The 24,348-nt window shown below is 46.7% G+C and overlaps 1 protein-coding gene across 1 annotated transcript in view; it reads left to right on the top strand.

Annotated features, from left to right (window-relative positions):
- The first annotated feature begins 498 nt into the window (after positions 1-498).
- LOC142817563 (uncharacterized) overlaps positions 499-24,348 on the top strand; it is an 80,585-nt gene continuing 56,735 nt past the window's right edge. The window contains exons 1-4 of the mRNA XM_075894605.1: positions 499-705; positions 5,990-6,139; positions 16,309-16,356; positions 24,184-24,330. Of these exons, the coding sequence (XP_075750720.1) occupies positions 499-705; positions 5,990-6,139; positions 16,309-16,356; positions 24,184-24,330 (552 nt within the window). The remainder of the gene's footprint in view (positions 706-5,989; positions 6,140-16,308; positions 16,357-24,183; positions 24,331-24,348) is intronic.

Here is a 24,348-nt window from a genome sequence, read left to right as displayed (position 1 = left end):
CTTCTCAAAAATTTTGCCGAGGAGGACATAAAAGTTCTCACAGAGCACATTAACATAATGTGGGAGACTGGCAACGTTCCGCCTGAATGGCGCGAGGCAACCGTCATACTTATCCCTAAGCCGGGTAAACCTTTAGCGCTAGGTTCACTTCGTCTTATCTCGCTCACGTCCTGCGTGGGTAAGCTGGCCGAACACGTAATACTCAATAGAGACAGAAAATTTGTTGAGGAGCGCCAGATTCTACCGATCAACCAAATTGGCTTTCGTTCGTCCTTCTCCACGCAAGATGTTATGCTGCTGATGCTCAACTATGAGCTCATAAATAAGATCACCAAAGACACTAGAGCCATTCTAGCGCTCGACCTCAAGAAGGCATTCGACCGCGTCAAGCACTCTCATATCCTCGACTCGATTCGCGAAGCAGGATTAGGTACGCGTTTCTACAACTATGTTAGATCGTTCTTGTGCGACCGGACGGCTAGAATCCAACTCGGCTCGATGGGCTTGAAAAAATTCAACCTGGGACCGAGGGGCACACCCCAAGGGGCCGTGATCTCTCCGCTCCTGTTCAACCTCTCCATGCGCGCTCTGTCGCAACAACTCTCACAGATCGACGGCATCAGTCACGCCTTCTACGCAGACGAAATCACCGTCTGGTGTACGAGCGGCAGTGACGGCCATATCGAGGAGCGACTGCAAGACGCGGTAAACACGATACAAATATTCTTATGGCAGGCCAGTCTTTCGCCATCAGCAGAGAAATCAGAATTACTTCTATACCGCCGGAAATACAAGGCGCACAGAGACGCATACGCGGGGATCAATGTCCTGACGGCGGATGGTACACCCATCCCCACGGTGGACCAAGTTCGCATACTAGGCATGGTAATTCAGGCCAACGGCCATAATGACTTCATTATTTCTCATATTTCCAGGAAGGCCGAAGCAATGGCTGAATTAATTAACAGAGTAGCTAACAGGCGTGGTGGACTATCTGAGGAGAATCTCCGCAGACTGTTTCAAGCTTTCCTCACGAGCCCCATCAACTATGTGGCTCCCGCCCACCTGTGGCAAAAAGGAGACATACGCCGTCTCGACGTGATCATCCACTGACCGGTCCGTTAAACAGGTACTCGGGTTACCTGGCAGCACCCGTACGGTCAAGCTCAATGAGCTAGGCATTCATAACCCATTCAACGAAATCGTAGAAGCTCAAAAAGTATCTCAAATCTTAAGGCTGTCTTCCACTGCATCTGGGCGACGGTTACTAGCGCACCTCGGGCTCAAATCTCCCGTATCCCAAGAATGTCCGCAGCAGCTCCCCGAAGACCTGCGCGCAAAATAACAGTGTCCCCGATACCCCGTAACATGCATCCCACACATAACCTTGGGAGACGTTAGGGACGGGCGCGAGCCCTACTCAGTACCACAGCCGCTATAGAGGGTAACGTGGCCTTCGTAGACGCAGCGAAGTACAGCTCTATGGACAACTTTGTCTCGGTGGTTACAACACTCAAAGGCGAACACTTGTCGTCTATGACTTTAATAAATTCAAACGCTGATCGCACCGAGCAGGTCGCTGTGGCACTAGCTCTCACTGGCACCGATAGCTCCGCCATTTACATGGATTTGCGCGCAGCCGGACGGGCCTTCATGACGGGCTCAATTTGTCGAGAAGCCGCGCGCGTTCTCTTTGCTGCCAATTGGTCAGGCAAAAAACACATAATTTGGTTCCCGGCACTCGTTGGCCGACACGCACACGGAACCATCCTTAATGCCAACGAGTTGGCTTACTCCCGGGTTCGAGGTCTCACATTCCACGCCGGGGAGAACCTCTCGAAGGCTGAGGGCGTCACTTGTTTCTTCAGAGACCCGTTGCTAACTTTTAATGAAATTTGCAAGCACTACCAGTTGCAGCGGCGGAAATACCCACTCCTGTACCCACACTTAACAAGACCTCAGTCCATTAACTCTACGACTCTTACAGACGGAGGCGTATGCATCGCCTCTAACTTGCTCTAAATACATAGATGGCATAGATCCGGGGTTCCCGCGCTGTGGTCATCCCAAATGTACTCTCCTACACATGCTGTGTCAATGCCCTGCGTTGCGCGAGAGCAGCGAGTCTCCTTCTACGGAGGCGGACTGGACCTGTCTCCTCCCAAGCCACGACAAAGGAGACCAGCTTAGGGCCATCCAGATGGGCCACGACATAGCCGTGGAGTTTAACCTCAACGTCCCGTCGTGGGAGTGGCCCACCGGTGTTGCCCCCTAAGGGGGATTGAGCGCCGCCTCCGGATATTAATAAAGTTCTTTGCCTGCCTGCCTGTCTGCCTTGCGCACACGGACATCGGGGTTCCATCTTCGAGTGCGAACCGCCGCCGCCTTGCGTGCACGCCGCTCTGCAGCCTTGTTCATCCGCCGACCTACTGAACGTGCGCGCGCGCGCCAAAACAGCTTTCAATTTATTCCACCGCACCCCCAAGCGTACGGCGCTTCCGCCGAACACGTGAGCGCTAACGTCTTCGTGTGACGTCATTCCTATTTTCTCGAGCGTTCGCACATCGGGGTTCCGTCTTCGAGCGCGAGCCGCCGCCGCCTTGCGCATATCATACTTTTTATTGGCAAACCGGGAATCATCCGCTGGCCGCGTAAGTCTGTCGGCTGTTGTCTGACGCATGGATGGCCGGACGCTGGGACAGTCGGACAGACGTGCACATGGACGGATGCACGAACGTACGGATGGACGCACGAATGAATGGATGAACGCACTGACGGATGGACGGATGAACGCATGGACGAACGCATGGACGGACGGATGGACCCAGAGATGGACGCACGAGAGGACGAATGGACGCATGGGCGGATGCACGAACGGACGGACGGACAGATGAACACACGGATGGGCGCACGAGAGGACGGACGAACGGACGCACGGATGAACAATGGAAGCACGGACGGACGGGCGGACGCACGAATCAACGGAAGCAAGAACAAACGGACGGAATGACAGACGCTTTGCCCCTCTCATGATCATTCAATCAATAGATATGCTGTTATTTTTATTATTTATCATACTTCAAGTAACGTCATCTAGCATCGTACCATTTGCATTGCAGCGTATATGCATTTCGTTATATGTACAATTACCACCCGAAGTAACGCTCGGCTCACGCCTTAAGGAGCTTTCTCAAAACTAACAGCATATCCACGGAGTACATGATGAGTGGGCGAAGCATCCGTCAGCCCGTCCGTCCGTCTGTGCGACTGTCCGTCCGTCCACATGTCCGTGCGTCCGTACGTCTGCCCATCCTTCCGTGCACCCGTCCGTATGTCCGTATATCCACGCATTCATCCATGCGTCCATCCGTGCATCTGTCACTACATGCGTCGTCTGTGCGTCCATCCATTCATCTGTTCGTGCATCTGTCTGTCTGGCCATCCGTGCGTCTGTCCATTCATCCATCAATCAAGTGTACACTCCAAGTACCGCCATCTCGCATATTTTCATCATATATTCATCATATAGAAGTACCATCATCCAGCGAACATTCCAAGGACTAAACGAGAGGTGGCACGGCCGGACTAGAGGAGCGGCACGCGCATACTTTCTTATGGCTTGCTTGATTGATTGATTTGTGGGGTTTAACGTCCCAAAACCACCATATGGTTATGAGAGACGCCGTAGTGGAGGGCTCCGGAAATTTAGACCACCTGGGGTTCTTTAACGTGCACCGCTTCGTGTCTAGTTCCCACCTTATACCGCCTCTCATACATGGTCCTGCAGCCAAACCCTCGCTAAACCTTGCTAAGAGAAAGGAGCCTATGCCCAGCGAGTTTAACGTGGCAACTGTTTCTGGTCACATAGTGCTCAAAGTCCGTCCTTGCCATACTAGTTTTTTTAGTAATCATCAAGTTCAAGTCAAATTTTATTGGAGATTAAGTCACGGATACTCGTCTCTGTAGGTTATTTCAACAGAAACAACCATCTTTTTATATATGATTAATGTGCGCGGTTTCCTCCTCATGACGTAGCGTCACCTACGTCATGCACCAAAACTTGTGAAGTTGCTGGCATATCAGTCCCTCATCAGATCGAAACTCGAATGTTTGGGGCGGGTTCCAAATGCCTCCCCCATTTGGAACCCGCCCCAAACATACCTCATTAACGACCTCGAATCTGTCCAAAATCGCGCCGTTCGATTCATTCACTCCCAGTACTCTTACGACATCAGCATTTCATCCTTGAAAGCACAATCCGGTTTATCACCTCTCTTTGTTCACCGCCGTATCACCACCCTTTCTCTCTTTCATAATTTTTTTCAATCTTCTCTTAATGCACCTCCTTACATCCTCCCCCCGACATACATTTCACACCGCACGAGCCATCCACTTCAAGTGTCCCGTTATCGCAACAGAACTGCCACTTTTTTCGCTTCTTTTTTTCCCCGCGCCGTCAAGGATTGGAACGACCTTCCCTGCTCCATTGCTTCAACCACCTGCCCATCATCCTTCGCGACAAATGTTACAAATCACCTGTGCTGCGAAAACTAACGTGTTCAAATATTCTCTTTTCCTGTATATCCACCCCTTATGTAATACCCCCCAGTGGGGTCCTTAAGGAAATAAAAATGAATGAATGAATGAATGAATGAAATTCAAATAAGTGCGCGCGTGCCGCTCTTCTAGTCTGGTCATGGAGGTGGCTACCTACTACTATGACGACGACGACTACTACTACCACATACATCGTGGACGCAAAATCCAAGGCATAAGGAGATTCGCCCCAAAAATGAATGTCATCAAGGTCATGCTGCGAGCTGACGAACGGACACATCCTTTGGAACCCATTTCTTCACATCCCTGCGTAGATTTTTTTTTATTAAGGTGCTTGACGGTATACGAAAGCAGAGCGAAAGCGCTTGAAGCGTGTATGACAAATCCATGCAACTTTAGCCGTACTTCGTAGATTCCCAATGTTCTAGGGCAGTTTATTCGTGATGCAATGAGCTCTCCTGATGGAGCCACTTGATTACTTAGATAGGTATTGTATGGCCTTTAACTGTTTTACAGCGAAGTACTTTGCCTCTATTTTATGACGGCCATGCTGAAGGTGCCACCACTTTGTAAGTCAACAAGAAACCAGGTAGGCAACTGGAAAGTCGTGTAAATTGTATAAATTTACTTAATTTCTGGCTTTTTGTTATGAGCCGGGTGATGGCAACCAATTTTTTATCAACTAAAAAGCTTTCATTCAGGGAAGGTTTTATCGATTTTCTTTATAGCTTCTTGCTTTAACGGGTGCGTTTTTCTACCTCTAACTTTTAAAACCTGTAACAAAAAAATGTACAGCCTTATAGGCACTTCTGTGGCTGCCTTCCGAACAAGGTTTCGATAAAACTAGCAACTAGCTTTCTCTGTCAAATAAATTAGTCGCTGCCAATAATTGATAAGTTATGCCTTCCAGGCACAGCCTATGAATAAAATTCTGTAAATGCGTCAAACTAACGTAACAGCATTTGAAGACACTCGGGATTCTATTTTATTACAACCAAAAATATTGTCTCATGTGTTAATGTGTGTGTGTTATAGTAGCTAATCCTTGTTAAGTTTTAATTAAACACCTCTTCGTCCGGAAGTCAGTAATGCTTTAGTTCGGCGTAAGAAGAATGAAATCTTGGGCTAGAAGTATAGTGGCAATTCATTTTTCTTTATGTTCATTTTGAGCAGAAGAAAATAACTCTTTTCACGTGGATTCGCAGGAACCGGCAGATTGAACGGTTCGTCGAACGTGGTAGTGCCTTCACCGGAGTGTTCATACAAAAAGAAGTTAAATGAACACAAATTTATTATGCAGGAGGTTCAATCCATCCGTGGTTTGATATATATATTGATGTTCATTCGCCCCCAGTGGACACAAACAGCAAAACAAGTAGTGTACACAATTCGTGTACACGGTGTCACTCAATAAGTACATTTCAATTCGCAGCAAGACACCCAGATGGACGCCTACCGACTGGAAGCCCTGGCGGCGATTCTGCCAAAAGGAACGCCTCCAAACAAGCTCGGCCCAAGTGCTTGCGAAATCACCATGCTGCCTCTGGACGGCACCAACGACGTCGTCAAGAGAAAAGCGATCGTAAGTACAGCGCGGCATGTGCGACATGCGCGGCTGTTGTGGTCGCACTTGTATTGGCGTGGCCGTAAATCTCCCGAAAAACATCCTCAACAAGTGCGCGATAACAAAATCATAATATGGAATTATGTATATGACATTTTTTGTCGCCTATCTATCGCGTGAAATTTTTTGTAGCCCACCTACCAACTAGCCCAAACCGCCACAATTCTAAGCTACCTATCGCGTCAAAGTGCTTCTTTCGTTGTCTTGGCACTCCGGTGTCATGCAAAAAAATTGGCAGCATATCCACGGAGCGAATGATGGAGAGTGGGGCGAAGCATTCGTCGGTCCATTCGTTCTTGCTTCCGACCGTCCATGCGTCCGTCTGTGGGACCGTCCATGAGTCCATCCGCCCGTCCGTGCGTGCGTCTGTTTGTGCGTCCGTCCCTGCATTCGTCCATGCATCCGCCCCTGCGTCCGTCCATACGTCCATCCATGCATCTGTCTATGTGTCCGTTCGTCCATCCATTCAACACTCCAAGTACCACCATCTCGCATCATTTCATCATATATTCCCCATATAGAAGCACCGCCATCCAGCGGACATTCCAAGGACTAAATGAGAGGTGGCGCATGAACACTTTCTTACGGCGTGCGCTTCGGGTCTACTTCCCATCTTTAACCACCTCGAGTTCATGGTATATACTAATTCACTGTATTCATGGCACTGCGGCCCAACGCTCGCTAAACCTTTCTACAACCAAAGAGGTTACACCCTGCGAGTATAACGTATAGCAACCTTTTCCTGTCAGATAGGGCTCAATGTACATGCCAATGGCTGCTAAGGGGAAATGAAAGACAGGAGAATTCGGCTTTTACTTTCTTACGGCTTGCGCTTCGCATCTACTTCCCACCTTTAACCACATCGAGTTCATTCATGGTATACACTAGTTCATTGTATTCATGGCACTGCGGCTCAACGCTCGCTAACCCTTTCTAAAACTAAGGAGGTTACAACCAGCGAGTATAACGTAGCAACCCTTTCTTGTCAGATAGTGCTCAATGTACATGGCAATGGCTGCTAATGGAGATTGCAGCGTGCGCGTTAACTAAAAGCCGAATTCTCTTGTGTCACATTCCCCATTAACAGCCATTGGCACGAACATTGAGCACTATTTTTTTATTGTTCAACAACGCACAGAAGAAATTTCTCACCGGCACCACCTTGGAGGTCAAAATGTTATACTTGTTACACACTACAACGGCTACGAGGGACGAATGGGTGTCGCTATAAAGAGTTTCGCTCCTAAAAATATATACTAAAATTTGCAAAGGATTACTGCTGTCGTGGGTCACAACACACCGGGTTCATTATTAAACACATGCGTACGGGCAGTATGTTTGTGATCGCTGATATGATTGCCAGGATCGAAAAACTCCACTGACAGTTATCCAGAGTTTTGTGACGTAGCTATGGCCCCGAAAAACAATAAATGAAGTTGTACGCCAGCTTTCATTTGTTGCATGCTGAACGTTTCCATACTTTCTGGTGGCACGAATTTCGAATTATGCCAACATTTTTTTTTGATGGTCTCGTAAGATTCGTATCACCAAGGTTTCATTGTAGTTATCTCTCAATATCTTTTTTTTTCATTTGTCATCACAAGCAAACCACATTTACCAGCAACACCATATTACAATCATATTGGGAAGCATTCATGTGTTGTTTTATTATTGTGTTTATGTCCACTCCTTCAGTTAAATCTTTTGTTACCTCGCAAAATTTGTTCATTTTTCATATAGAATAGTTTTTGGAAGTTGGAAAATCACCCCAGCACGGATAAATAACAGCGTAGCAAGTTTTGCAGAGAGAAATGCTCTTTTCAAAAATATATATAAATCTTGTCGAGCAACAATATTCAAAAATGAATAAAAAGTTAAAAGAGGGCAATTTCTTGTTACCAGCTGGTAAACAGTCTAATCAAAACACAGTATATGGAAAAATATTAAAAAAAGAAATTTAGAATAGACACTTTGAAGATGAATGACCCAGGAGGACTATAAAAATAATAAATGTTTAAGCAAATGTTTTAAATGCAAAGCATTTCTTAGCAAACTTCGGCGACGTTGCGCGTATCTATCTATCTATCTATCTATCTATCTATCTATCTATCTATCTATCTATCTATCTATCTATCTATCTATCTATCTATCTATCTATCTATCTATCTATCTATCTATCTATCTATCTATCTATCTGCGTACGACTTTTAGCTCTCGTGGCCGTTTCGTTAATGGTGATAGTGGTATCGACACTGAAATTGGTATGGCGCAACATGACTGTATGACGAAGAAAAGTGACTAGTGATAACATGAAAAGTATGACACGTGTGTCATGAATGCAGTGATTTACGCTTCATGATATTGCAGCTCTTGCGGTGGTTTCGTTCACATGACATGTTGCTAAACTGGTATGGCATGACACGACTGCAGTTCGAACACAAGTGACAAACCCTAACGTGGAAATAATGACATGCGTGTCATGTAATAACATGACTACGCGCTACGGTCACGGTGCGCTCGTGAACGTTTCGCTGGCATCGCATATAACAAATTCGGTGTTACGGAACATGAATGGATGACGAAGGTATATGACTGGTGAAAACATGATAATCATGAGATGCGTGTCATGCAAGAAAATGACAACATACCACGCTCATGATGCCCTCGCAGCCGTATCGCTAGATTTTCATATTCCAAATTTGGTGTCATGGTACGTAAATGGATGACGAAGGTATTTGACTGGTGCAAACGTTATAATGATGAGATGCGTGCCTTGTAACAACTTGACTACATGCCACACTCATGATGCGCGCACGGCCATATCGGTAGCTTTACATATAGCAAAGTTGGTATCCCGAGACGTGTATGCACGACAAAGGTAAATGACATGTCCAAACATGACAATCATGACATGCGTGTCGTGTAAAACATGACTACATGCTACGCTCATAGTTTGCTCGCGGTCGTTTCGCTAACTCCACGTATACCAAATTTGGTATCACATGACATAAATAGACGACAGTGCTAAATGGCACGTCCAAACATGATAATCATGGTATGCGTGCCATGTAAAACATGACTACATGCTATGCTCATAGCATCTCGTGGTCGGTTCAGTAGTTTCACATATATCAAATTTGGTATTACGTGACGTGAATGGACGACGAAAGCAAATGATACGTCCAAACATGCTAATTTTAAATATGCGTGCCTTGTAAAACATGACTACATGCTGCACTCATAGCACACTCACGGCCGTTTCGCTAGCTCAACATAAACCAAATTTGGTATCTCGGGATGGTAATAGACGACGAAGGTAAATCCACGTCCAAACGTGATAGTCATGACAAGGAAGTAATGTATGGCATGAAGTACGTCGGCCTCATACCGTGTTGCTCATTTTAATGTGACATATCAACCTTCTCCATTTGTGCTTCGCCTATCACTTATTCACACTGTACGTGGTATCTGCCGAATATCTTTAATATAGACAAAAAAAATTGGAACTGAGGTGCGGCTTCATTGCTCGTATCATGCGGTGCGCATTACTTGGTTTTTGTGAAGCACTTTGTACACTGTCCTCGGTAATTTCTTTTTGGGATAAAAGACTCCAGGTGTTCCAATGGAGATGTATGCCCATGATGTAACTGAACTCTCTATAAAGCAGATGTCCAATGAGCTTCGCTATTTCGTCTAGCGTCCCCTTTTTGTATCGTGCCACCTCGCTCCGCATACAGGTTTGACTTCCGATCATATGCATGCAAGCATATTTCTGTGAATTTCTTCATACCATGACAAATAAAAAAGAACAATATGGCGTGTGCTTCCAGAACGTTTCACGCGGCTCCATAGTCAGGGCCAAGATCTGCACCGGTGACCTGCTTGTCGCAAGGACAAGCTCTGCAGCTAGTGCCAGGACACCGCACCTCAGCAATGTGTGGACTTCGCACGTAACCAGATTAGCTATACGATTGTGCACAATGGTCAGCAGCTACGCACTTGATAGAAGGAGACACCAAAACAAACCTATGAGTGGCTGCAGATATCTCCGGCCGTCACAATACATAATCGCCATAAAACTTAAAGCGGAGGTGCTGTCCTCCTTGCACTTTAAGCTGATCCTCACTCAATTCAGGTACGGTCGCAAGACAGTAGCTGAGCGTGTTTCTTGCAGTGCAGGTGTGCACCCATGTGCGCTGATGACGACGCCATAGGAGTGACGAGTGACACTAAATGCGGCTCTGTGTCTGATATAACGATACGAGCTAAACGAATGCTGCTGTAAACTGGCTGAGAAGACAACCTCCACACTTTATACATGCGGGGAACGTTCGGAAATATATTTTCGTAGAATAAATCTTTCCTGACTCCCTGCAGCAGCTCCGTAGTGAAAGGCTGGCATAAATTTCCAAAAATTATTACTCCTCAACACTGTCAGATTGAGAAGCTTATACCGTTATTTGCTATTTGACTTGCAGAGGCTCCTTACATTACAGAACTGTCATGGTGCTATGGTATAAGCATGAAGGGCACGCACTTCTGTCAAGTTTGCCAGCCAAGTGTATTTATAGAACAATACATGCACATTAGTGCGCACAAAATTCTGTAAGAAGTCACAGTAAAATTCAGGTTCTTTTCGACGTTGGGAATCTAACTCTCTCTACTCTGCGCCCGAGACGCATCAGCCGAAGTGCAAAGCAGGAGAACGTAACGGGCTTCTGCTATGGAAATAGCGGCGAGCTGACTTGCTGGTCACTTGAAAATGAAGTAAAAATGCTTAACAAGTTCTGGTAAGGCTTAGAAAAGCTTATATTTACAGACTGTACAGAATTTACATAAGTACAAAAATAAATGTTTACAAAAAATCTTTCGAAATGCACAGTCTTTTGTAGGGCGACGCTACGGAATTCGGCAGAGCCGATGGTGCCTAACACGTTAAGCCCGATTCAGAAACGCCTAACGAAACTCCGGGGCTTCTTCCTATTCTCTCGGTACTCGGTACTCCGCCCTTACAGAACTCTTCGACGAATCGTCACCTGTTTGCCCTCTGATAGTACGGTACACTGGGTCTATCAAAGACCCCCACATGGGCGCCACCTTTGTGCACGTGGGGAGAGGGCTCATGCCCTCTTCCCAAATACCACAACAACAAGAATGTAAATAAAACCAAACTAGACAAAGTCTTGGAGTCCTGGGCATGCTCAGCGGCGCACAATTATCGAGACTTAGAGCAACACGTACCGGGGTTTGCGGCCATAGGAGCGGCTTCCATGGTAACACGTAAACTTTTTGATGACGGGGCAATATTCTGCATCATGTTCCTTGTGAGCTGTAAGAAGAACCACTCGCTGACTCCTCGTGGTTCTACTTACGAGCTCATTTGCAAAGATAAACGCAGAAGCAGTCAAAGACATGCCAATGCGACAACACTCACCAAAGGCGCCAACCAAGCGCTCGTTCATCGCGACGTAGTCTACGCTTTCACGTGTCGCAAGACCGCCCGCTTCCGAGAGCCACCAGAAGTAAGCCGGACCATGGCGAAAGATCGATGGTGATCTCACGCTATGACAACGCATGCCGCCGAGTTGCAGGCGCGCGAACTGTACACGGCCGAACCGATGCGAGAGGTCACTTCGCCGCACTGAGTCCTGGAAGGGACCCATTCATGCGCAGGCCGACAGTGCCGTGAGGTAATTAGAGGGTCGACACTTGGGTGTTTCTAATCCCACCCCTTTTGTTGCCCACGTGGGGGTTATTTTCTTTCTCCTGAGTTTACAGGAACTCGAAACGCTCGGTAGTCTGAGGTGCTGCTGCACTTCGTGGGGTGCCATGTGGGCGCTGTATAGTGTCTGTGTGGTCAGGGCTAATCCAGTCAGACAGGCTTCGATTAAGTGCTATCAAATTAATACTGCGAGCTGCGGTAAATCCAGCGCAACGGCTGGCATGCTTCCACATGCAACCACTTTTTACCGCGGTCCTACAGTCACTGTGTTGACAAAACGGGCAAATTCAAGTTTATTCTGAAAGTAGAGGGCCTGGACTAACTACTAGAAAGTGCTAGGTGCACGAAAAACTAATTCAACTTGCCGAAATCGATGATGCAAAGCCTCAATCACCGGTGCTCGATTTGAATAGGCGTGGTAAGGAAAGAGTTATTCTTCAGCTTTTTTTTTTTGTAATCTTCGATGTCACCTTCAGTAAGAGTTCCAAATATGCCTGTAAAGTTTGTTAAAACGACCTTAGGAATTGTAGCTGTTCGCCACACGCAGAACAACTCTGATGCTGTCACTGCGCGCTGCACAAAAATGAACTTTCTCGTGCTCGTTGAAATAAACGCCGGTAAGATAAGCGATTACGCAGGGTGAAGTCGACGACAATGACCCTTAAAAAGAGCTAGCTTAGCTGAGTCTGAATAATGCGAAATGCATAAAAACGCAGAAAGAAAGAAGAAAGAAAGCAAAAAAGAAAAACTCGGGCAGATGAGCATGCTAAAAGCTTGTGCGCATCTATTAGTGTAATAAGTACAATCTTACAATGTTGCTTTGGAAATCCAAAATCAACATGGGAGCCGTCAGGTGAAAACACGTAGTAGAATAATCAGGGTGAACAGAAGTGCCTGAGACAGGCTGGCCGACACTTCGATAGGATGACCTATCTTTGTCAAAGGCGCCTTGTCATCCTTGGGGAGTTATTTTTATGGGAGTTTGTAGTAACGTCATCTCCTGGTGGTGGCGTGTATCCGTGCTGGTAATCTCCGTCTGAAGAAAAAAAAAGTCTATAAAGCAGAAGAGTGCAGCCCTCGCATCATTTCAAGTTAGGTTGCAATGATAGCAGTGTTCTCTTCTCGAAGGTTGGGCGAAGGGGAAGCAAAAAAAAATAGAAAAAATGGCCCTGGATCTGCATGTTACACGGCAAATGTAGTCGAAAGACGATAGTCTTGCGTCCGGAGAGAGTGAACAAAACATTTGTTTGATGTTCTGCGCAAGAAAATTGGTCAATGGTATTCTGGCAGCGCTGCGTTGGAGTGCCTCGAGCGTGCATCAGAGGCGAACGAGCGCATCGAGGCACGGTATACACGAGTGTCATCTGGCATTTATCTTGGAAAACGAAGGAAGGCATGCGCACCTGCTGAGAAATATGCGTGCCATTCTTGGAGGCGATAAGGTGTAGAACGCAAAGCGATGGACAGGTGCGACCACCGTGTCATTTTAGCAAAGCGTTGGTAACACTAGCCTTTTTGAGCATCGCAATGCACAGCCAGCGCAGCGTGTTTAACGCTATGGTCCTTAGAAGTGATTGTGTGTGCCTTCTGTAGTATAAAGGCACACATAAAAATCACCGACGTGTTGTTTTGGTACCTCAGATATGCGCAATAATTGCTTTTTATTTGACAATCGCACAAGTATGAACGCTAAACCTTGAGCATTTTTGGTGGGCGCTGTGGATGGGGTCGGCCGTTTGAGGTATCGTTAAGAGTGGAAAAACCGACAAATGTACACACAGACAGACAGACAGACAGACAGACAGACAGACAGACAGACAGACAGACAGACAGACAGACCAAAATCACAAATGTACACACAGATAGACAGACAGACAGACCAAAATCACGCTGTGCTAACCATGCAACGCTCCCACGAAAAAGCAACTCTTTCCAACGCTTTGCTAAGATGACACGGTGGTGGCACCTATCCGTCGCCTTGCGTCCTACACCTTATCACGTCAGAGACAGGCGCGCACGCCGCAGGCTTCGTTTTCCAAGATAACTGCAAGATAACGCTCATGTATCATCACGTGTGACGTGGTTCGATGCGCTCGTTCACCTCCGCTACATGCTCTAGGCACTAACACAGCGCCTCCAGAATACCATTCACTAATGTTCTTGCGCAGAGCATCAAATGAACGTTTTGTTCACTTTCTCCAGACGCAATACTATCATCTTTCGATGACATTGGCAGTGTAACATGCAGATACTGGGCCAAGGTTTTAAATGACAATCACACAAGTATGAACTCTGAAACTTGAGCATTATTGGTGGACGCTGGGGATATGGTTGACCATTTGGGATATTGCTGGGTGCCGTTTAGAGTAACGTTACGGCGAACAAACAAACAAATGTACAGACAGAAAGACAAAAATGTTTGCGTCGATGTACCCCAAGAAAAACTATCGTCTTCGATAATGCTATCTGCGCATCTTGGCGTTCCTGCTTTTTGAGATGAAATTATATAAGGCTAAATTCAGCGGACATAACGTCTATATTACTAAGCCGGGATCAAAACGCTCATTGTGTTGATGTCGACAGTTCTTGTTTTGAGATTTCTTCATCTTTTAGCAGAACCAAACCAAATTCTTTATCTTGAATACGTGATATGATCAGAGGTAGGCACTTTTTCTTTCAATTCGCGGAATCTCTCTGGATCGACTGGCGCGAACATATTCCGGAACTTGAGCTTCGTTGTAAACGAACGTACCGCGATGTAGGCGGTGTCATTTTCGTCCCGTGAGAGGCGAAGAAGGATCAAACAAAAGCAGAGAGGTTTCCCATACTATAGCTGCTCGTTGGATGAATATCAAACAAGTTCCTAAATCAAGGTTGCCTACGCTTCCGACCTTAATCTGCATAATTATTCTATTATACTTTATGTACAACACATTACTGTTTTTACCACTCTTTGATTCTCGTTTTACTTATGGTATAATAAGTTGAATAAATACTTACCAAACTCGTATTTCGTCTCTACAGGTTGTCTATAATCATGCTATTAGATTATATGCATCTCGCTCACGTCTTACCAATGCTAAAATTTTACTACTCGAAAATAACGTCCTCACTCTTGCTGAACTCACTAAATAGATTCTGGATATCTTTTTTTTACAGACATATTCATAACGAGCTTCCCCCAAAATGTTTCCGTCTTCTAATCTCATGATTTATAGTAATACTCAATTCATATTAAAAACAACGTTGTTTTACCCAGTATTTATACTAATTATGGCCCACAAACTGTAACAATAATGTCCATGTTAATATGAAACAGTCTGTCATTTAACATGAAAACTACAGGCTCATTTCACTAATAAAAAAAACTCCTGAAACTGCGTTTGCTTCGCACGGACTAACCATGAGAGATATGGTTTGTTTTATTCAATGTGTGCTTATTATGAGTATATCTTTTGTTTTTGAATGAAGATTATTAAAGTATTGCATCGCCTTTTTTCTGTTTTCTTGTACTTTTTGCTTTGAGTTTATATGTTTAGTTTATAGTTTTTTATGCTAGCATTCATACATTTTTCTAAAATATCTTTTTTTAACCGATACCTTTCGCTACTGTTGCTATCAGGTGTTCACTAACACGTTCTTTTACAGCGAAATCTGCTATGAGATCACAACACGGGTCTCGCACATCGCCGTAGTTGTCCGCCGGCGGTGTCTATAACCACATTGTGCGAAATTAGACCAATGGCACAGTGAGGCTCAAACCCGGGTCCACTGGGTACCAGCCCAGTAATCTGCCGCTGAGCCACGCCGGTGCTTGGGACTTGTTGGCAAACTTGCCTCAGGAAAGCTTGATGTCGGGAAAGCAACCGCGTTAATACGACTTATAAATCATTTTAAAACAGCGAAAGAACAAGCAATCGTCGCACAATGCGAGTAGCGTAACCAGTAGGTAGTCAAGTGCTGCAACTCATTACAAAAGGTTGTTTTTGTTCAGCTATTAGCTGTGGCACATACCCACGGCAGGTAAAATTCTTCATCGTCGTCAGCCCCTGCAAGGACAATCGGCAGAAAACTCCTCGCAATCATGTTTAGCGGACACCACGCTTTTCAGAAGAATGACGAAAAATAGCATAGTGAATGACAGCTTACTAGCTAAAGTTTTATTATTAATCCCGTAGTGGGCATCAAGCAAGTATGCTTGCAGTGAGTGTTTAGAAAAGGCTCTGAAAGGCCGCTCTTCTATAGCTTTCGCTGTGACTGTTCTGCGCCATCCGTGTAGGCCTAGCGTTTTTTTTTTTTACAGGAGGTTCCGATATATTCTCTCGACTATGGGACTTATTTTTGTGTACTAAATACCGGTTATTTTACCCAATTTTTAAAATAAAGTTCTAATTATGATTTTCAGGTCACGACGTGCATGGAGAAAGAACTGGAGACGCGGGGCTTTGACACGGTGAGTTTTTCTTTCACGCTTTTCGCGTCTAATCTACTCGCCGCTTTTTCACTTCTCACTATGAAGTGTGGCCGCAAACATAATATCAAGTTGGTCTATATCGTAATCTGTTTATATCTGTTTTCTTGTTTTATTGTCTCATGCAATGTGTCACGGACGGCTATTTTTGGCGACATCGTGTCACGGCAATTAACGGGCGCCGTACTCCCCGACTGACCGTGAGAAACGGCGGCGCATGTAAGGGAGCCGAGAAGGGCAGAATGGGGTGCTCTTCTTAGAACGTCGCCGCCGACGGTTAATCCTTTTGTAACTGTGGCGGCGTCTGCAAGGTCGTAGAAGGCCGCGGTATACCCCGAACAAGGATTAGACTACAAGACGCACCTGCTGAGAGCCAAACGTTTGACCGTTCCCACGGGGAAAAGCGTGGGAAACGCTCTGGTGGCCAAGCCGTATGACAACAACCCGACAGGTTGTCACTCTCGCTAGCTGTGGGCCCTCTCCCAATTAAAAAAGGGGTGGGGTCAAAATATTTTTGGGGCGGAGTTTCCCCTCAATTAAACGCGCCTGATTGGACCCCGGTAGAGGCCTCTTGTCCCCAAGGAAGAGAGCGAGGAGACACGAGGGGGATTTAAGCGCAGGAACTTGCCCTGCTAGGCAGACTAGTCGCTGACCAACATGGTGTAGAAACAGATCAACAAGCATCTCTTCTAGAAGTTTTTAGTGTGGCTCTGTATCGGCTGGCCACCTAAATTTAGCCGTTCGTCTAGTTGTGACGCGATATTAACGTCTGCAACGTAGACATCGGGAGTTCACCTCGAGTTAGCTCAACCTGCTCGAAGTCACCTGCAAGCACTAGCCTCCCGGAGCCACCAGCGTTGCAACACCGCCGACATCGCAGTCGTGCCAGAACTCTCTTCGACTTCTCGCATCCGATCGTCGGGGACACAACGCTGCCGGTCATCACACGTATGCCTTCACCTGTTTATAACTTCGAACTTTCTCCTCTGTAGTTCTGTTGTGTTAGTTTGTGTAGTTTGTAATAGTTCTCTCTTGTAAGCTGATTTATTGTTCTGTTATATATTTCTTTAGTTGTATCAAGTGTCGATGTATTTTGTTAGTTGTATTGAAGTGTTGTATTAGATCCCGTGTGCTGCAATATCACTAGAGTAAAGTTGTTTTGTTTTCTCACGTCTCTGATCTCTTCACTGTCTCTGCTTGCGTACGGAACGGACCAACCTGCTGTCATTCCCGTCGCCGACTTCACGCTGGCGACGCTAGAGTGGCAGCTTGTAACAAAACTGGCGTCCGCGACAGGACGTTCCGTACAAGAGTAAGACGGTGAGGGGTGAGCGAGAACCGTGCGGACAGCGTGGTGATAGAGCCGCATAGTGGAAGTGGTTGCACCCTGCATAAGATTGCGCTGGTTTTATAGGGCATTATAGTGACAATTTGCAGTATGGAGTGTATGGATTTTGATAAGTGGATCGCGTACGGTAAACAGTTAGGCCTCGAGGGCGCCGACTGAGACAATGGATTAAGGAGCAGCAGGAACAGGCGTCAGCCAGAGAAGAGCGGGCACTGGCCCGGGAGGAAAAAGAAAGGGAGAGAGAACGCAAAGAAAGGGCGAAAGAACGAGAAGCGGCAAGGGAAGCCGGAGAACGGGAAGTGCAGTTACTGCAATTAAAGATTCGCCTCAGTGAGGGTAGCAGGGTGAGCCGATCCAGCAGTGAGCACGGCGATGTCGGAGAGGAACTGTCATTTGAGCGAGACACGTGGTGTCAAGGGCTACTCACGGTTCTGCCTTGCGAGGCAAATCAAGCTGTTGCGCGACTCAGTCAGCAGAACGCGAACAACTACGAGGTGGTTAAGGCAGAGATCTTCCGGACATTCGGAACTTCTGTCTGGACAAAAGAAGAGCAGCTCAGACAAGAGTCTGAAAGAAAGCGCGAAACAGAAAGACAGCAGTCTGAAAGTGAGGTGCGTCGGAAAGCGCTGGACGTTAAAGTGTGTCAGGAAGCGCTAGAACCGGAGATCGCGCCAGAAAAGGCCCCGCGTATTCTAGAATGCATCAAGGTAGAGTATGCTGAGAACGATGCCTTGGCCGGTCTGGAGGTAGAGACGATGTCGAAAGACGCTCCTTGCGTGGATGAGGAGAGTGCCAGCAGCCCTAATGGGCCCAGTAAGATTCTGGAAACCTCCTTCGTGCCTCAAGAGTACGTTTCGACATCGTCAAATGTGGACATGGGTAGTGCAGTGGATAATCAGAGCAAGAACGCGATGCTTCCGGAGTGCAGCGATGCCATCGCAGAGGGCCCAGTTAATGATTATATCAGCGTTAACAAAGATAATTTGGTCCGGCAGTCCGTCATGACACCGAGTTCAAAATGTTTGAGCGTGGAGAAAAATGTAGCACAAGCTCCAACGAGCTCCCCAACCCCTCAGTTCCCGACGCGACTTGATGATGGCATCGAGAGAAAGGGGGCAAGCAAACATCACCGAAAACGAAAGAAGCGGAAGCGCACTGCACTGCGTAAGCCTAGGGCAGATCCCACTCCATCTCGAGAAAGCCGAAAGGCTAGGCCATTCATCCGTTTCAAAAAACGTCAATGGTGGCGTTCATGGAGGCACAGGCGGCGAGCCAGGTGTAGAGGGGGAAAAGGAGGTGCGTCACCCGAACGAAACGCGCGGGTCATTTCGACGACTTCGGGAAAGCGGCCTTGCCCGAAGGTTCAAAGTCGAAAAGGCACAACGGCTAAGTACTGCGGGGGGGCGACCACAAAGACACTATTACCCAGGCCTCCCCTCCCTGTTTCTGGCGTCCCTTGCACATTCCTGAGGGGAGCCGACCGAAATGCGGAATGAGGCGTGACAGCAGGACACAGCCTGGCGTTCTTGGTTTTTGTAACCTCTGGCGTGCTCGAAAGCCGCCGGGAACGCGACCCCATCGTGTGCGATTCAAGCGAACCTAATTGAGAAAAAGAGGGGCGGTCAGTTTGAAGAATGGTTGCACGTGCGTGCTAAGTATGGTTACTCAGTGTTACTTTGCAGATGCAGACTTCAGTAGTAGACAAATATTTGGCGGCCGTAAACAAAGACAGACCACCAGCCTCTGAGTTATATCCAACGGGCAAAACAGCTGAACGCTCGAGTACTTCGATGGAGTTTACTACTCCAAGAGTACCAGTTCACGATTACGCATATTAAGGGTAGCGAAAACGTGGGAGCCGATTACTTGAGCCGGATATAGTTCTTGAGGTCTATGAGCATGTTTTTTTTTCCTTCCGTCGGTTGTTTTCTGTTTGTATGTACGTATTTCATTGTATAAGAAGTGTATTTTGAGTTATTTTCTTGTTGCTTGGTGCAGTGGTTGTTTTACTTGCTGTAATGCACATTGAAGGATTGCACTACAGTAGAGGAGCGCACCTGTTCCGTTTCGTTTCGTAGTATACATTCGTGCAGTGTATTCTGTATTGATGGCTGCCGTACACGGCTATTTCCTCTTCTTGTTTGTATGGCGCATTGATATTGTTGCGTGTAAATGAAGCTGGTACTCTAACAGTTGTTTGTTTTTCCTTTTGTTATTACTTTGATGCACTCTGCCTACTTATGTTGTGTATGAGAGGGACAGTCCTCATGTCTCCCTTGTTGGTGGTGTTTTGTTCCTTGTTATCGAAAAATTCCCCTCCGTGTGAACAAATATTATGAATAACATTCTGAAAGTAGGGGGCAATGTCACGGACGGCTATTTTTGGCGACATCGTGTCACGGCAATTAACGGGCGCCGTACTCCCCGACTGACCGTGAGAAACGGCGGCGCATGTAAGGGAGCCGAGAAGGGCAGAATGGGGTGCTCTTCTTAGAACGTCGCCGCCGACGGTTAATCCTTTTGTAACTGTGGCGGCGTCTGCAAGGTCGTAGAAGGCCGCGGTATACCCCGAACAAGGATTAGACTACAAGACGCACCTGCTGAGAGCCAAACGTTTGACCGTTCCCACGGGGAAAAGCGTGGGAAACGCTCTGGTGGCCAAGCCGTATGACAACAACCCGACAGGTTGTCACTCTCGCTAGCTGTGGGCCCTCTCCCAATTAAAAAAGGGGTGGGGTCAAAATATTTTTGGGGCGGAGTTTCCCCTCAATTAAACGCGCCTGATTGGACCCAGGTAGAGGCCTCTTGTCCTCAAGGAAGAGAGCGAGGAGACACGAGGGGGATTTAAGCGCAAGATCTTGCCCTGCTAGGCAGACTAGTCGCTGACCAACATGGTGTAGAAACAGATCAACAAGCATCTCTTCTAGAAGTTTTTAGTGTGGCTCTGTATCGGCTGGCCACCTAAACTTAGCCGTTCGTCTAGTTGTGACGCTATATTAACGTCTGCAACGTAGACATCGGGACTTCGCCTCGAGTTAGCTCAACCTGCTCGAAGTCACCTGCAAGCACTAGCCTCCCGGAGCCACCAGCCTTGCAACACCGCCGACATCGCAGTCGTGCCAGAACTCTCTTCGACTTCTCGCATCCGATCGTCGGGGACACAACGCTGCCAGTCATCACACGTATACCTTCACCTGTTTATATCTTCGAACTTTCTCCTCTGTAGTTCTGTTGTGTTAGTTTGTGTAGTTTGTAATAGTTCTCTCTCGTAAGCTGATTTATTGTTCTGTTATATATTTCTTTAGTTGTATCAAGTGTCGATGTATTTTGTTAGTTGTATTGAAGTGTTGTATTAGATCCCATGTGCTGCAATATCACCAGAGTAAAGTTTGTTTTGTTTTCTCACGTCTCTGATCTCTTCACTGTCTCTGCTTGCGTACGGAACGGACCAACCTGCTGTCATTCCCGTCGCCGACTTCGCGCTGGCGACGCTAGAGTGGCAGCTTGTAACACAATGGTTCTCTCTAACTCACAGGCTTACATCTCCCTCTTTCTCTTCTGCCATCAAAACTTATTCGATGAATGTAGCTAGCTGCTTTCTCCTTGATTTGCAAAAGTACGAATACTTATAAAAAACACAGTGATCGTTTCCATTATTCGAGTACACTTGACAGTGCACAAATGTCAAAATAAAATTATATTATTATTTAAGTTGATGGGAAGGAAAGGAATAGACACACCTTGACGCGTAAATAATCAATGTCATTGACATCATTTAGTAGGAAAATGAGCTGCTTTGAGCCCATTTAGTCGAAATAATTCTGACGAGTACTGCTGAAGTTGTTTTCGCAAGCGTTGGTTATTCTTTGATGAACATCACAGAGTTTACTGCCTGATCGTTTGGTTTTGATGGGCTGCCCATTGTATTACCTCAAGAAAATTGAGTGCTGCATACAAGGGCAAGCTTCAGGAGACGAATAATACACTATGTTTTCTGTAACTAGAAATATTAACGAAAGTATTGATTGCCGTAACGTTTGGCAAAACAAAGTACACCATTCTGGATGACACTACAGCGCCCCCCCCCCCCCCCTTCCCCGACACACTTCCCTATCATGTCAATTCACGGGGCTTGTTCTTTTCGCTGACATTAGCGCAACTACGAAAACTTGGAGGTTGTCCGGGCATTTCGGCGCATCGCAGCGCAACATCAGCAAATTTCTTGGTTTGGGTGCAGGGAAATGTATCAATTTGGCGCAATTAGCGCAGGTGTTGCACCACTGGGGATGACTTTGCGCCTTCTCTCAACCCCTCCGTATCATCTCAATGTACGGGCATGCTTTGTGCATGCTAGCTTATGCACGGGGCTAGCTCATGCGCGCCCATGTATGTGGGTGTCTCGTCATATTGGCGACGCCTCTTAAGAGCCATAACTGTTCATCATCACGCTCCCAATTTTATTGGTCCCCGCTAACAGCGGTCAAGGTGACCCTAAGTGAATCAGAAACTGGTGTATCGTACAAACGAAAATATGAGGAAAACGAATGCTGTTGCCTCAAATTGATTTTGTTTACTCCAAGTGCCCGGAAAGAATGTTTTTTTTCATAACATAACATGGAAAATTCAATGTTTTCCATCCGCACCACAAAATAATCTACACCTCCTTCTGAGTAATGATGCTCACCACGTGGTTTTATTTGTTTCAATTATTCGAACTCTGTGTAACGCCAGGCTGGCAGCTCGCTTTGATTTCATGCTCGTGGCCAGCGAGGGTACCTTATGCCTCCTTCCCCTCTTCCACCTCCCCCGACGCTCTCACGAAGGGAAGGGGAATTTTCACCAGAAATAAGTAATGAAAATAGAATTTTATTAAAGACAAAGTAATCATCAAAGGTTTCTCCCCCCCCCCCCTCCAAAAAATGCCAGCATATACACGGAGGGAATAATCGAGAGTGGGGCGAAGCATCCGTCCGTCCTTTCGTTCTTGCTTCCATCCTTCCATGCGTGCGTCTGTGTGGCTGCCCGTGCGTCCATCCGCTCGTCCGTGCGTGCGTCTGTTGGTGCGTCCGCACGTCCATCTGTGCGTCCGTCCCTGCGTTCGTCCATGCATCCATCCGTCCGTGCAGCCATCCGTGCATCCGTACATGCATCTATCTGTCTGTGTGTCCGTTCGTCCACCTATTCAACACTGCAAGTACCCCCATCTCTCATCTTGTCATCATATATTCCTCATATAGAAGCACCGCCATCCAGCGGACATTCCAAGGACTGAACGAGAGGAGGCACACGCACACTTTCTTACGGCTTGCGCTTCGTGTCTACTTCCCAACTTGAACCACTTCTAGTTCATGGTATATACTAGTTCACTGTATTCATGGCACTGCTGCCCAACGCTCGCTAAACCTTTCTAAAACCAAGGAGGTTACGCCAAGTGAGTATAACGTAGCAACCCTTTCTTGTCAGATAGGGCTCAATGTACAGGCCAATGGCTGCTAAGGGGGAACGAGAGGCAGGAGAATTCGGCTTTTCCTTAACGCGCACGCTGCGATTTTTTTTTTATTTTTGAACAACGCACAGAAGAAATCTCTCACCGGCACCACCTTGGAGGTCAAAGCGTAAGACTGGTTACACACTACGACTACGACTACGAGGGACGGACGGGTGCCGCTATAAGGAGCTCCGCCCCTAAAAAACAAAATTTCTTGCTAAGGGTCTTTGGGATTCCCTGTGGTCACTGAAGCCTAGACACATTTTCGCATTTGCGTCTTGTTGTAGCACGTGCACACTTGCTATAGCATAAACTGCCAACAACATTTATATCAACATGGTCTGCATTTGGCCAAAAAATTGTTGTGGAGTATAGCACACAAGAGGATACTATATAACTGTGCCGTGTGGGTTTGTGTTCAAACCTATGCGGGGTCATTTGACTTAATTGCATGAGGCGACAATGTGGCTGCGCTTACGTCTGCGCGATTGCGCCCGCGATCAAATGACATAAATGATGTTTTCGGCGTATCTCAGCGTGTGGTGTACCTCCGTGTATACATTCAACACTCACTAAATGACATGCGCTTGCTGTAGCTTCGAGTAAGCGTCATATGGACTGACCACATACGTTGCATCATTAAGAAAGCAAATGCAAGTTCCTTCTGGAAACAAGAGCTCTACCATGCTTTGGTTCCCAAGTTCATTGATTGCTTCACCGTGACCTTGAACTACCGTAGTGCGAGCCTTTAGAGTGCAAGCGTAGCAGACGTGAAGTCATGTCATGTTATATGCTGCCGATATACGCGTCACAGCTTCGCTCACTAGCAACATCGCCGCTGTGGTAGCGAACTTTAATGAAACGTTATTTCGATAGCCTTTGCAAAACCAAGCCAAAGATACCATACGCTTGTGAAAACTAGATTTACAACAAAGAGTTCTCACAATTTTTGTATTTTATTTTCTTCGCACAGCCAGGACTTGACATCAAGGCCATTCAGGCCAAGTGTCTCAAGTGTGCTTTTCCGAAGCTGTCTGAAGCCGACGCGGTGGCGCAGTACAAGGGCGTGGTGAAGAACTTCGAGGGTTACGAGGAAAACGCCTTGCGTGTCACTTCCGAGGTAAGCCATGTTTCACAG

This window comes from Rhipicephalus microplus, chromosome 5, assembly GCF_043290135.1.
Source record: "Rhipicephalus microplus isolate Deutch F79 chromosome 5, USDA_Rmic, whole genome shotgun sequence".
NCBI classification, from domain to species: domain Eukaryota; kingdom Metazoa; phylum Arthropoda; class Arachnida; order Ixodida; family Ixodidae; genus Rhipicephalus; species Rhipicephalus microplus.
Note: the sequence above shows the minus strand (reverse complement) of the source record. Positions and strands in the feature narration are given on the sequence as shown.